The sequence below is a fragment of the Protomyctophum parallelum genome (genome assembly GCF_964188405.1).
Source record: "Protomyctophum parallelum genome assembly, chromosome: 5".
NCBI classification, from domain to species: domain Eukaryota; kingdom Metazoa; phylum Chordata; class Actinopteri; order Myctophiformes; family Myctophidae; genus Protomyctophum; species Protomyctophum parallelum.
Window position 1 is genome coordinate 51981163 of NC_139702.1, and position 15264 is coordinate 51996426.

The 15264-nt window shown below is 41.1% G+C and overlaps 1 protein-coding gene across 1 annotated transcript; it reads right to left on the minus strand.

Annotated features, from left to right (window-relative positions):
• Window positions 1–825: 825 nt before the first annotated feature.
• On the minus strand, window positions 826–14716 carry pcyt2 (phosphate cytidylyltransferase 2, ethanolamine). Its single transcript, XM_083764794.1, has 12 exons — window positions 14435–14716; window positions 9609–9697; window positions 9106–9267; window positions 8864–9015; window positions 8657–8698; window positions 8309–8447; window positions 7836–7918; window positions 4136–4213; window positions 3205–3270; window positions 1904–1969; window positions 1453–1541; window positions 826–1361 (listed from the first exon to the last, which is right to left on the minus strand). The coding sequence occupies exons 1-12, from the start codon at window positions 14554–14556 to the stop codon at window positions 1244–1246; spliced, it is 1206 nt and encodes a 401-aa protein (XP_083620920.1). The 5' UTR covers window positions 14557–14716; the 3' UTR covers window positions 826–1243.
• Between the last annotated feature and the right edge of the window lie 548 nt (window positions 14717–15264).

Below are 15264 nucleotides of genomic sequence, written 5' to 3' on the forward strand. Positions count from 1 at the left end.
CCCATAAAGCCATAATGTGGTTTCTGTCTTGCCAGTCAATTTCATTCATTTTTTGACATGAGCTTTGTCATTCTAGCTGTCTGTGGGACCTGAAACCAAGTAAATGACTGTAAATGGTGCATTTATATAGCGCCTTTATCCAAGGCAATTCACAGAGATTGTGCATTACATTCACCCACTCCGATGCCGGAGGAAACCATGCAAGGCACCAACCTGCACATCGGGAGCAATTAAGGGTCAGAGTCTTGCTCAAGGACACTTCGGCACTAAGTCTGGGGGAGCCCGGGTTCGAACTTCCGGTCACTCTACCCCATAGCCACTGTCACCCCCACTGTGCGGTCAAAACCATAAATACTAAGACTACCAGCATTGTTTTGGAACCACTGACCTCGATGCAAGCTGTTGAGAAACTAGAATAGAGACCGTACATTGTTTTTTTGCTTTTACCCAACCAGGTTAAAATCCACAGCCCGTACATTGGTATACTTGAAGCAATGAGGCACTACTATTATTTACAGCACACACAATCAAAATGTCCATCCTTCAGGCACACACTCACATCCCTGCACATACACACATTCATTTGGTTGAAATCAAACTTGTTAAAATTGCATTACAGATAATCAAACCTAAGAGATTTTCTTCAACAATGGAGAACAGAGGGAACTAGTGCCCTCTGTGGACATTAAATAACATGATTTAATTTTGATATGTTAAAATTAGATCTTATTAATAATTGCTGAATACACATCTAGGATTAATTCCTTCAAAACTAAAGTGGATTAAAAATAATGATGTTAAAACATAAATTATAGCAAAATAAAAAACATGTGAATAATTTATGGATAATTACAAACTCAACACACTTATGGACAGGTAGTGTAGGATTTCGAGATAAGATTAAAACTCCATCAACCTAAAAGCAACAACTTCTCTGCAGAGAAGAGAAGGCGTGACACTGTCCTTATTTTCATCAGATTTGGGCTGGAATGGTCCAAGTGGACGGACTGAAAGAACCAAGCCCATCAGGTAAAAGATCATTCCTCACCAAAGAATCAATATATTCTGAGTCCAGTGAACTTGTTTTAAGTACAATATTGTACACCCACAGTTGTGCCCAGTTTGGGCCCATCCTTTAGGTCCAGTTTGACATAAGGTTGGGTGTACCAGATTTGGTACATTAGGCGTAGGATGGGTTGGATGAAGGTTCTGGACACAGTTGCCCCTGCAATCTGGATTCCTACTACTGACCAACCAGAGCTACTTCCTCAGTTTGCTCCTTTTCCTCTCTACTCCTCATTGCCTCGATTACAGCCATCTCCTTAGCCTCTTTCTTTTGGTTCCTCGCCTCAAACTGCAGCCTGGAAGTGGACAAAGTGAAATAAAGACAACCATTTAGTCTAATTTATATTTTGGTGAAAAAGAGATCGAGTCAGTGAGTGAGTCCCTCACCGGTTCTCAATGATCCTCTGGACGATGTCGTCAGTGGTGAGGCCGTTCCCACTATCAATTGTGCGAAATATTCCCCTCTTCTTGGGCTCCTGAGGGCATAACCACAAATGCTACATCAAACTTAAATGAATTGTTTATTTCAGATGCATACTTAAGGCATTCAAAACCCCTCACCCTTCTACCAGAGATTAAGTATGTCTTATATTTACTTCGCCGGTTAATGTTGGCTTTAGTCAAGGCAATTTTACAGCTACTTCGGAAAATATGATCACTTTTTGGCTGAGTATTTTCTGCATATCTGCAATCTAAAAAAGAGTTTTTACATACATTTCTTTGATGTATTTAAACACTGGATTGGGACTGTTCATGTGTGGTGCCGATAAGTAACGGCCACTAGAGTGCATCAGGGTGGCCTCATATAATCACACACCAAAATAAATTGTTCACTCACATCGTAAGGGTCTGACCCGTCTTTGTCTGGGAACACCTCTGTCTTTCCGTGACAGACCAGGGCCACCTGTATAATATACATACAAACAATATATGAAATGAAATAACCACAGATATAAATGGCAGACAAAGGGCTTATGTCCATAGAAAGCTTTTTTGTGCCGCCAGTGCCTTTCTAAAGTCCAGCATTCTTAGATTGAAAGCTCTGGGCACCTTGAGTTGAAACATTTTGGAGAGGAGTGCCATTCATCTCAATATCACTTTTTTCTGATGAAAAAAATCCCACCCTTCCTCTCAATTCCCCAATGCAGAAGATCAACAGCGTGAGAGGTTGATCCTAACTGTTCTGGCTGGTCTGATTAATTAACAACCTGGTGATTTACAACCGGACTAACTAATTATAAGTGTTATTATAACTATGAGAAGCCCATGTTTACTTTACTGTTATTTCAACTAGGTTATTTGTGCTAATAATGCCGATTACAGGACATTCAAACACAGCAACAGCTGATAGGATTGAATGTTGTGTCATCAGTCAACAAATGTCCTGTGCATTCAGTTTACTAAGAAGTGTTACAAACTTGATATCCTTTTCTCAAAGAAACATTCCCTGGCCCTTACAGTTCTACAGTTCTTACAGATCTACTTCACATTCAAGAAGCCATTATACACATAATATGTAAATACTATGTCACACAAAGTGTGTTTTTTTTTACTGTTCAGAAATACGGCCTTGTCAATGTACACTGTACATGTTACTAATAATTTACATGTTATTTGAAAATGTAAATGAATGATTTATAAAGGACCAACTTACAAAAGAGGCAAATTACTGTTGGCCCTAAAGGTGGAGTTTCTATATACTGTAAATTGTTGGTTTTATAATCCATGTCACCTGCAGTGCACACCATTCTGCCTTTACTGTGTTTATGTTTTCATGTATTTTATGAAGGAAATAACCCACAAGACAATGTTATTCAAACACTGAATTTCAAGCTGGGAGCCCAATAGAATCATGTGTGGTCTAAATACGTTTAAAGAAATACAGAAAACCTGAGCACTCATAATACTGTATCATTAGACTCCAGGATAATAATAATAATAATGGATTTTATTTATAACGCACTTTAAATTTGTGACAATCTCAAAGTGCTACAATGAGCAAATGCATAAAATAAAAACTGAAGAAACATCACAACATTAAAAGCATCTAAAGAAATGGGGACAAAACATAAAAAAAAAATAAGGGCATAACTATAAAAAATGCTTTGTTTTAAAGGAATGAGAGTGAAAGCAACTGACCTTGAAATGATCCAGGAGATCTTTGCCCACTGCATAGGGAGCTCCAATCACCACCTCTGATACATACTACACAAAGAACATTTGGTGGAGGAATATGGGTCAGAGGGTGACATTTTGACAAATACACACTGCACCTTTCTTGAACATCAATTTTTCCAGTAAATCCTGTAAATATCTTACAGTGTGCTGTAGTAACTTTGGGGAAGTGAGACTCAGAACATGAATGTGACTAGTTAAGACTATAGAGCTGTACTTTAGTTTAGGATTTCATCCATAGAGCAGAGCATTAATTCAGGCAGGTCACAATAGTCAAGTCTTGCATCAGCTGATTCTCAGCTGGTTCCGGCAAGCTGCCTCATCAGTTGACTCTTATCAAGCTTTGCTTGCTCATCCCAGAACAGGGCCATGCCACCAAACATACATTACTAAAAATACTGCTAGAAAATATGCAGTTTAAAAAATAATATGTGTGTGTGAAAAAAGATTATAAAAAAATTATATATATATATATATATAATGGGTCTTGGCAAAACATAGCTATAACAGATTAGGACTGCGCAACATGTGTGGTTTGGGAACAGAGTGGCATTCCGATGCCGTGGCTTCCGCGTGCGGTTAGGTTTAAGGGACAGGGACAGGGTTAGTATTTGAGCGCGTCGGATGGTGGGGCGTCAGAATATCGGGCTTCGGAATGTCGGTGTGTAACCATGTGGTTTGTGTAATGTGGTAACACATTAGTTCCAACTTGCTCTCTCACACACACACACACACACACACACACACGTGCGCGCGCGTGCACACCAGAGTATCATTGTTCTTGCCCGTAGCTGTTCTGATCATTAGTGAATTGGAGCAGAAGCAGCAGAGTTTAGACAAAGTCAATCAGTTCACGTGTGAGAGTGCCGGTACATGTGTCTGTGTAGGTACTCACCCTGCAAGCCAGGACACTTAGTGTTCTCTCATGGACATTCATAATTGGGTAGTTCTTCCCTTTATAGCGATTCACTTCCTGTAGAGAGCAGGGATAAGGACCACCAGTTTACTTTGGAACCTCGTTCCCAAGCTTTATCATAGATAAAGCAGTTTGATTCTGACAAACACATATACAGCATATATTATTTTAGAAACAGGACCCATGTATGTATGCAATAGGCACCTACAGTATATTGCTGCAATTGTTACTGTACAGAGGTTGACACTTTGTCTCGGAGGCATTTGCCAATTGGGCAAGTACAGGTCATGTTCTACTTGCCCAAAGGTGATGCCCTCTTGCCCGAAAAGTAAATTGTCCATTATAAAATCAGGTAAAATTTGAATTACTGTTCAATTTAACACTTATTTTTATGCCCATCTTTCCGTCTTTGTATAAACAAACATTGAAGACAAAAGTGAGAACGCAAATTGTGATTGGCCAGAATGGGTGTGATTTCTTACTTTATGCCAAATACCTACATAGCTATGAATAGGACTATGGGTCTATGCGATTTTATATTTTTGAGAGGCGCTAGCCCCTCCTATATTCAGCTATTAGTGTAGATTTTAGTCTAACACAAACATTCAATTCCCATTGACAATGAATGGAGAATTTACGTCATATGTGGACAAGCAAATCGTCAATTTCTGTCCTACACAAAGATTCAATTCCCATTGACAATGAATGGAGAATTCACGTCATGATGTACGATGATAAGAGCGCCTCTCACTTCACAGGGGTGTGATTTTTAGGTGTATCAAGAGTGAAAACCGTACATTATAGGTAAAGGGTGCTCTTATTTTACTTCCACAGAGCAGAAGACAGAGCGCTCTGGTCACTTCAGTTGTTTAGACAGATATCTCGTTGTCTTTATAGACGGTTGCATCCCCTCTCAAAAGAGCACTTTCCCCGTCGGGTAATCTGAAAGCAAACTCCACCTGCCCGAAGGTTTCAGTGTCAATGCCTGCTGTAGTACGGCATTATAGTACTTTTATCTTTACTGCTATTTCTATGCTTTTATTGCAATTCTTTTTTGACATTTTCTCATGTTGCTGCAAACCTAATAATTTTGTTGTTGTTATCAACTAAGTTTTTCTATTTGATTTGGAAACGTAAACATTTCTGACAATATATTGGTCAAAACATCAGCAATCAGTGGTCTAGGACTCTGCAAAAGTATATTTAGTAGGACATTATTCAAAATCAAAGTCTATCACAATTCATACACACCCAGAGTAACAGACCCCGAACTTTTATTTTGAAGGGTATGGCTGGAAGCGGAAGCCAGCTCCTTCCGGCTGTCACCAGAGAGGGCTATGCACAGGGAAGGAATTGTTTGGCATGGACGGACGGTACGGGGAATCACACAGACATGACATGTTTGGTGCGATCCCCATGGACATTGTCATGTAACCTTTAGAGAACACAAGAATGGACCTTGAGAGAGACAAGTTGTTCAGACCTCAATGATTTAGCGCCTAGCTGGAAGGGGGGAAAAAGGTATTTGTTTGGATGATCTTTCTGTATTGGTTGCATGTTCACTGGATGTTAATATAGTTAATAGTTTTATTGTCTCTCGATCTAATGTGTTATGGTGGAGTCACTGATGGTTTATGGTTCAGGAGGCATTATTGTATTCATTATCCGAAATGTATGCCATGTATGGGAAATGTGCAATGCATAAATGTGATTTAATTTGGTATAATGTCTATAGCTGCATTGTCAGGTTTATTGTTCATTTGTAGTGCTTATTGACTTTTGATGTATGCATTTGTATGTTTTCCTTTCTTTTCACGGTGACAGATTACAAATAAAATGGTCAAATTCATCAGTCGATCTTCAACTCCTTATTGCCAGCTGGGTCCGCTACAGTGAAAACGTTTCCCCCCTTCCAGCTAAATCATGTAGCGGACCCAGCTGGCAATAAGGAGTTGTAGCTCGACTGATGATTTTCCCCATTGTATTGTAATAAATCAACGTGAAAACTGAAAGAAAATATACAATACATACATCAAGGTCAATCAACATTGCATCAAAAACTTCACATATCAGTCCATCATATATCAGTAGTTTCATATAACGGTAAATCACATTTATGCATTGCACATTCCCCATACTCTACATTTCTGATGAATACAAAAATGACTCCTGAACCATAAACCATCATAATCCACATTAGACAGATCAGGAAACGATGAAACTCTAAACAAACATTCAGTGAACAATAACAAGAAAACTTCAAATAATAATACCTTTTTCCCCCTTCCAGCTAGGCGCTAAATCATTGAGTTCTGAACAGCTTGTCTCTCTCGGTCCATTCTTGTGTTCTCTCAAAGTTACATGTCCATGGGGATCGCACTAGCCCTCCAAGCAGGACCCAATGCTACTGAAGTTTCTGACTTTTTGACGACAGAGCATTGCGTCCTGTTGCAGCAGTACCATGCCACCTGGTACGCAGACATTCATAAAACATAAACAACATGGAAAACGCCTGTCCGCGCTCTTTGACGACATTTTTTCGTGTGAGGGTTTCTGAATATGTGAAGTATAAGTACCCATACTGCGAATATCTCCTGTGGCGCGGAAGCCGTTAAGTATTTTTAATCTTTGTTTGACCGATTTGGTCGCTTTGATTCTTCTCTTCCTTCCTTGTTTATTGACACCTCATTGTACCGCCTATCTGGCTAGCTAGTGGCGCTATAGCTATGACAGAGCAGATCAGAGGCAGGGACGTAGCCGGCACAAGCCAACCGCACACCGGGAGGCGGTACAATAAACGGTAAACAAACAAGAAGAAATAAAGCGACCAAATCGGTCAAACAAAGATTAAAAATACTTAACGGCTTCCGCGCCACAGGAGATATTCGCAGCGGAATGTATAGGTACTTAAAGTTCACGAATTTAGAATAACTCAAAGAAAAAAAGGCCGTCAAACGCCGCAGATACGGTCTTAGAGAGAATATGAATGTCCGCGTTCCAGAATTCCCATACGAAAATATAGTTATGACCAGGGACCCTACATAAAACTCATCAAAATTTCAGAAAAGCTTTATGGAGGGTCCCGAAAGGGGCTAGGGATCGCACCAAACATGACTCGTTTGAGTCGTTTGTCATGCCGTCCGTCCATGCCAAACAATTCCTCTGTGTATGCTAAGCTGGCCTTGAATAGCCCTCTCTTGTGACAGCCGGAAGGAGCTGGCTTCCGCTTCCGGCCAGGTGCTTCAAAATAAAGGTTTAGCCTTCTCTGGGTCTGTTACAACGCTTAATGTTTGTGATAACATGGAGCGTGGAGCCTTCTGACTTGTAGTGGAGAGGTAGATCACAATAGCATTATTAACGGTACATGGACATCTTGTGCAAGATTGGCTAGTTACGGTCCATAGCCTGACAGGTCACGTATTCCATAGCCTGGCAGGACAAGAGCTCAGTCTGCGATATTTAATTCACAAAAATAATGTGAGAAATATTCAGAATTTAATTCCAGCAGTGTGCACAACAAATATGACGCTGATCGGCCTAGTATTAGTCAGCTGTGAACAGACAGAATCTCAACTACTGGTCCGTGAACTGCCTTCATGTTTCTTCTCAGCATCACTGATGCAGCAGTGTGAATGTATTTGTAATACGGTATTCTGCGTGCATGTGCATGTGTGTTTACCTGATCAAAGTGCAGGCCTACGATGACGTATGGCTTCTCTGCCTGTTTATAGACCGTCTCTAGGAAATCAACATGGCCAATGTCTGACAGAAGGCTGGTGTCAAGGCAAACAACAACATAACATACATACTCTTAGGCCTGATTGATGTATAGCTGATGCATGAGACTTATTGACTGATGCAAGCTCACAATGAACACAATGGGAGTCACATGGTTTGACACAACATTTGTGTTGTATGAGGGGGTGGGGGGGCAGTCGAAACACAGCCGAAAGCCCTTCCATGTGACTTCCATTGGAAATGCATTGGGGCAAGATGTAAACAAACCCTTTCTTTACATCTAGCATGCATCAATGTTGTATGCTAGATGCGAAGGTGTGAGTCAGGCCTTAGTAATGCCCCCTGCCTTGCTCCCACCCACTATAATTCAACGTCACATTTTGCCCCTGTCCTGTATCGGTCATGTTAGGATACGGAACAGGTCGAAGGCCCCGGCTACATAGATGATGGTGTCTCCAGGTTGGGGTTCCTTTCCAGAGGCAAATTGGATGATCTTCTGGGAAGTCTGGAGGAACTGAGACACTCCTGTCCATGGACTGTGCCCTTTAGGACCCTGAAAACAAAACAACATGAATAACCCTAAGCATTTAGGACTGGCATTTCACATGGGCTTTGACAAAAAGAGAGACAGTGCCCCCTTTTGGCCAACATAAAACTCAGCAAATGCATACACTGATTTATGATTACTTCTGTATCATTTAACATCCTGGCTTGTTATACAAAATAGTTCACAAATTATGTTATCAGGAACATAATATTCACCTTGCCAAAGTTGTCTGTGTGCTGCTGGTAGTCTGAGTTATCCTGCAAAAATGTAATTAAGGAAAGATAACCTCAGTTATAACCTCAATAAGGACACACACACACACACACACACACACACACACACACACACACACACACACAGATTTGCCTAGTAGCAAAGTAGAAAACACAAATAAAAACAAACAAACACACACATAGTCTTACAATGTTGCTATGATGGGCTTTAGTCATGAGCAGCATGCGGCCCACCAGGTCCGTGGTAGAGACTCCCTGCGTCCGTTTACACTCCCGGTAACGGCCCTCACGCTTCACCTCCGCATACGTATCCTTGCCATCCACCGTCAAGGTGATATCATCTGGAATACTTAGAACAGTCAGCTACAGACATGAACCACTTCCCTGCCCTGTCACTACACCGAAAACAGAACACACAAAGAAGTATTCACCTCCATGCACACAGAAATCACTGTTGTATTTGTCCAAAGTCTCCAGGGTGGTGACATAAGGTGCTCCCTCCACTATCTCATCCACCCACTTGATGGCCCGCACCATCTTATAGCGCTCCGACTGGGTGAACACTGGAGGACCTTTGTGTTTGGAGATCTCCGCTGAGAGGAGGGGGAACGGAAGATGACAAAGGATGAGAGGTCAATGAGGAGTTCCAAGTTAAGAGATCAATACTTTATTTGTGGGGAATCTGACTGAAGACAGACATGAAATTCAATATAAATACAAATAAATACTGAGCAAACATTTTACAATTTAAAATGCATATCAAATAAAGGTAGTGGGTCACACACACAACAAGACTGCAGTTCAAAACATTTATTTCATTGTTGAACAGGGACAATTTAAAATGCATAAATTGACCAAGGACACATCATGAGTACATATGTTATGTTTTGTTTACACACACACGTGTTTGTACTGTACTACTGTTTGTTCTTACCATCTGTATGCACTCCAACTATGAGGTAGTCTCCCATACCCTTGGCCTGCCTCAACTGGTTAGAGTGGCCATAATGCACCATGTCATAACTAGGGAGAAAGAGAGAGACACACTTTAACAACATTGATTGATTGATTGATTGATTGATTAAATGTATGGCCAATCAGATAATTAAAAACAGGAATCCAATATTAAGAACAATTATTTCAAACATGGTCCCAACTAAGTAAAAACAAATCCCATAAGAACTTTTTTTATTTAACCAATATGAAAATCCAATAGAAGACTTTTTCCAGTTCAACAGTGATGTGCACCACTTCAATACGAGACAGGCAAATCATTTACATCTCCCAAAGTTCCGTACTGGTCTGTGTCAGTTCTCCATCAGATGCAGGGGGGCCCAGCTATGGAACACCTATACAGCAATCTCATCAAATTCTACTTCATTAAATAATTTCAAACATAAGTTTAGGACCCACTTAATTGATCAGATCACTTAATTATATTTATTTGTATCATCTCTTCTTTTCTCTAATCATGTAGATAACCAAGAATTCTAATCATGTTTTGTTGTTTTGTTCTTGTTTTATATACTGCAATCGTGTTTTCTGGATATTCTATATCTCTTGTACAATGTTTCATTATGATTTACACGGTAGAGGCCTCGTATAAGCCCGTTGGGCTTTTTTGCCTCAGCCTAGCACTTTACTCTTCTTATATTTATATGTTCACTGTGTTGTTTTTTATATTGTGCTGAATAAATAAATAAATACAAATACAAATCCATTTTGTATTTAAAACTTAATGTGTAGTAGAATGGAAGGCTGTCCACAACAGCAGCAATCTAAACGCAATAGTCACTTCAGGGAGTTCAGGCATTTTATACGAACAAACTGGTATTTTATCTGAACAGCAGTTCCTTGAGCTAGGCTACATGAATGCAGATGGAGATGCAGATCTCCATTTAAAGAATGTATACCATTGGCCCATTGGCATCAGCTAAACTAAAGCCAAGAAATGGTATCTGCATTTATTCAAGAAATATTTCACAGAATCTGTGCTATTACTCAAAAACCCAACACCCTTGACCCTACTTCACATTCCTATCACTGCACTCATTCATATCTTGCATAACTACAGTATAAACATAGTCTTCTACTACTGGCCACTGATGACCTCCACTGGAGCAGCTGGGAGTTTGCCAGTACATGGTTGAAAGACACCTTGCCAGTAGTTGAAGTTGCCAGATTTTTACAGCTGTTACGAGGGTCTGAATCAGCCACCTCAAAGTCTTACCACTGGCATGATTTAATAGTACTATAGCCAGGCTCTAGGCCACAACAAATAAAGGGCAAATAGGAGAGAGTTTAACTAAAAATTAGTTTTTATTTACAAAAATATCACACAATAAAGCAGGCAAACTGCCAAACAACTTTCTCTTCTTTCCACCTGGACCACATTGCTAGGTCCAGGTGGAAAGAAGAGAAAGTGGAAGGGCAAATGTTTTATACTCTTCCCCCGATTACCTCCAACTCCGCCTTCCAACCAGCACTGCAACAGAGAAGCGTAATAGCCCTGGCAAAGGCCCCAGAGGGCCGTCACAACAGTTCTGCATATCCCTGGAGAACTGAGATCAAGCTGCTTTATTAGTGACACTTGCCTGGTGACTCTCAGTGTCCAATAGGCAAACCTCTCTCCATGTCTCTCTAATGGCATTAACACAAGCTTCTACTCAAATTCCTCTTACCCAGCTTGGACAAACTCTTGGCTGAAAATATATCATCAGCATCAAAGTGCCACATAGCCATGCATACAACTAAAGCCTAACAGTTATGTTTAATGTACCCGAAGTTGCTTAATATAAATACATTACTTTTTAAATCATTTTAATAAGACATTATCAGATTTGCAAGCTGCTTAAAAATGAAAACAATAAAGACATAAGTGCTAGATTAAAATCAATAAATGTTAAGCATGGGTTGACATCCTAACTAGACCTCGGTCCTCAGCTAGGAAAAGCTATCCTGAATAGGTGGGCTTTGAGTGAGGTTTTGAAGGGGGGCGGGCGTTTTTTTTTTTAATGTGGTTAGAGTGCATTCCAGAGGGCGCTGTCATCCCCAAGTATGGTACTTGGCCTGGGGAACCTCAAGGAGGTTGGCTTCACTGAACCTGAGGGAACGGGAAGGGACACAATGTTGGAGAAGATTGGAGAAGTAGGGGGAGCCCGGTTATTGAGTGCCTTCTACGTACGTGGTAAGCAGGATTCTGTAGTGGATGTAGTGTACTCTTAGTAAAACCTTTTATTAAAAGTTTTACTGGGAGCCAGTGTAGGTTGTGGTCGTGGAAGACTGTGTAATATTGTCCCTGGACAGGAGCAACTGGTTAGACGGTCACTGAGTTAGCCAACAGGATGATATCAGATGGGATCCATCATCTACAGCCCTGTGTGCTGGATATGGGCTTGGCTTTTGGCCAACCATGCACTTTCATTAAACAATGTCAGACAGATGAGTCTGCTGTTTCACCTTTCCCTCTTTCCTATGGCCTCCAATTGCTCTCCCAAATCCCAATGTACTTTCCTCTCAATATCTCCCGCCTTGCTGTCCAAAAGGGGATGACCCCTCCCTGGTCGTATGTCACCGTCACTGGACAGTGTGTTCTCTAGGTTAGTTATTTATAACCACTTCACATGACCCACTACTATGAGCACATGCATCCCACAGTAGTGTGTGAGGCGATGACAGGGAATTGGAAATTATGTCTGTGGAAAAAGTGTCAGTTTGCTCTTTGCTACCCCATGTGATCTCAAGGAAGACCACAATATTCCTTACCAGAAACATTCAATACTATTTTGACTAACTAGCTGCTAACTAAGCACAACAGACGTATATGTCATTTGGCAGAACATGCAATGGTTTTGGGAATAGCTTGTCCGAAATGAGTACCAGCTCAGTGGCCTTGTGGTTAGAGTGTTCGCCCTGAGACTGGGAGGTCGGGGTTCGATCCCCGGCCGGGTCATACCAAAGACTCTAAAAATGGGACCCATGTGCCTCCCTGCTTGACACTCGGCATCAAGGGTTGGATTGGGGGTAAGTCCCTGCGACATACTAGCGTCATGTCCAGGGGGTGTACTTGTACATCAAGCTGCCCCACGCTACAGAAACAGGAGATAGGCTCCTGCCCTATGGGCCTCATGGCTCGGCAAGGCTACTACTGTCCGAAATGAGTAGGCTACATCTGAGTGAAACATAGACTGTAAAGAAATATGGACAAAGTGTTCTCCGGGTCTGATATGGATGTAAGATGAAGCCAGTCAGTCCTTGAATTGTAAATCGCCATCTTTCTAGATCCGTTTTGGCCCAGCTGGCCATTGGCTGGCCCAGACAACGAGTCAGGACTTCCCACCTTCTTTTTCTTTGGTTTTTATTTTGACTCGAACGGCGATCATAAACGGTAGCCACGCCCCTCAGAACATACACGACTTTATGGTCATTTTTTAAATAAATTGGACCATCATTTTCCAAAAAGAATATTATGACATGAGAAATGAGACTAGTGACTGGAAGCAGAAAGTATTCATGACCATGTTTATTAAGGTAATACAGTCTAGGTGAAGTTGGGCCCAAATACATGGAGCTCTATGCCTGGAGCTATGGGTTTTTTTGGGCCCAATGACAGCACCACAACAGGCCATTATATGAACTTTCAGGAAGTCCCGATTTCCTTAGTGGCTTCACAAAATATCTGTCTGACTGCCCCCCTGGAGTGAAAGCAGACACTGAAAGAAAAACAGAATGTACAGGTGCCCACAGAGAAGATAAAATCATGCTTCTACTTCCGAGTGTGTAATACAAATCTGTTCAAAGTCCTATCAGACACAAGTTAAACTCATACAACCCAGCTTACACAGAACCTCCTACACATAATCAGATAAGGGATTAAATGACCACTTTGGGTTGTCATCCATAACCAATTATCACGACCTGGCACTTTGTACTCCCGTTCTCCATTGTGCTAGGTTGTCTTTGCGTCCTCTCTTGATACTGTTATATGTTGTGTTGCACTAAACAGAATTTCGTTGTATGTCTCATACAGTGACAATAAAGATCTTATCTTATCTGAAAGACGGGAGACATATGGCATGAGTTTGAGGTAACATGTTGGTAACAGGTTGTGTAATAACAACAGGAGTGTCTGCCACTAATAATGGGTTGGCATGTGTATAAGAATAAGAAACAATAGATGATTTAGCAATTCATCTTGAGTGTATTGCCAAATATAAAACCTATGCGCAGAGATCTACCTGTATCCTATAATTGTACCCTGGTCAATGGTGGAACGATGAATACATTTTGATTTACTCACTGTGAAGTCTATGTTCTGACTCGGAATCGGAATGTTACATAAACATCTAAGAACATTAAATATATTCTATGCATATAAACTATGCACAGTAGCCTGTTTTTCCACCCACACACCCACTGACCTTATGACCTTAATTGTTTTACTACGTTGTTGTGAAAGGAGAGGACCTTGCTCCTTCTAGAAGGGCAGCTGGTCAACCGTACTGCTACAACAACATTCATTTAGGCTATTTTTAGTATTTTATCAAAACGTACTGAAAGTTAATTATATTGGTTTTGGACGTTGCTACTACAGTGTAACTACAACAAGTAGTAGGCTAACGTTAGCATGCTAACCAACACATTCGTTGGAAAGGTAAAGTATCGAATGTGTGGCTATAAAGATCAAAACGAATACATGTTGAGAAACCAAATATGAAATGCCTGTATGTATGTCAGAGAGAGAGACAGTTTATTACTTACCAGCCATCACACCACACCCGGACGACGCGTTTCCTTTTCTCGGGGCTGCGTACTGAAACTCCCGGCTTATCGCCGTCTAACCTCCCCGGTCCATTCGCAGCGTGGTGGCCGTTCTTGATCATTTTCGATGGCGTTTTGCCTTACCTAAGCTAACGTTCAAACACGAGGGAAAGTAGCTTTAAATAGTTTAATTTATAATGTATAGTAAGTTCATCCGAGGGGGAATTTAAGAAAAAGAAGTGGCTCGCAGCTTTCGAGGGTCCAGAATGCGAGGAATGACGTTCGCGAAGCCAGGGAATGACGTCACGACCGGACGAGCCCTTATTTCACGGTGAAAATGGCAGATCTGCAAGCCCACACTCCATCGCATTCCCAACGCTATGTGAGCTTGCAGATCTGCCATTTTACCATGCGTAACACCGTCGTACGACGAAACGATCCGTCCGAATCCTCCCCGATAGTTGCACACAGATGGTTGCACAACTCCCTCATGTCGTAATATAATGCCTCCTGCAAAACAGCACTACAGCTAGATGGTTGGTATAATAATGACATATTCAGAACTCCAAAATAACAGATTTTATTGTCTCACATAGGCAACAGTATATTTTGCAAAGTACAGTTCACTCACTAGAGATTTAGCAGCTTTTTTTTAATCTTCACTCCGCCCCTAATCCACCCTTCATAATCGTGGGAGGTCTACCACCCTGATCAATAATACTAATGGGTCTTCCTGAGATCATTTAGTATGTTTACTAAATCAACTCTGCAGCCTATGTGACTTACAAACCAATAAATAAAATTACCAACATTTTCTTCCTATAATATTG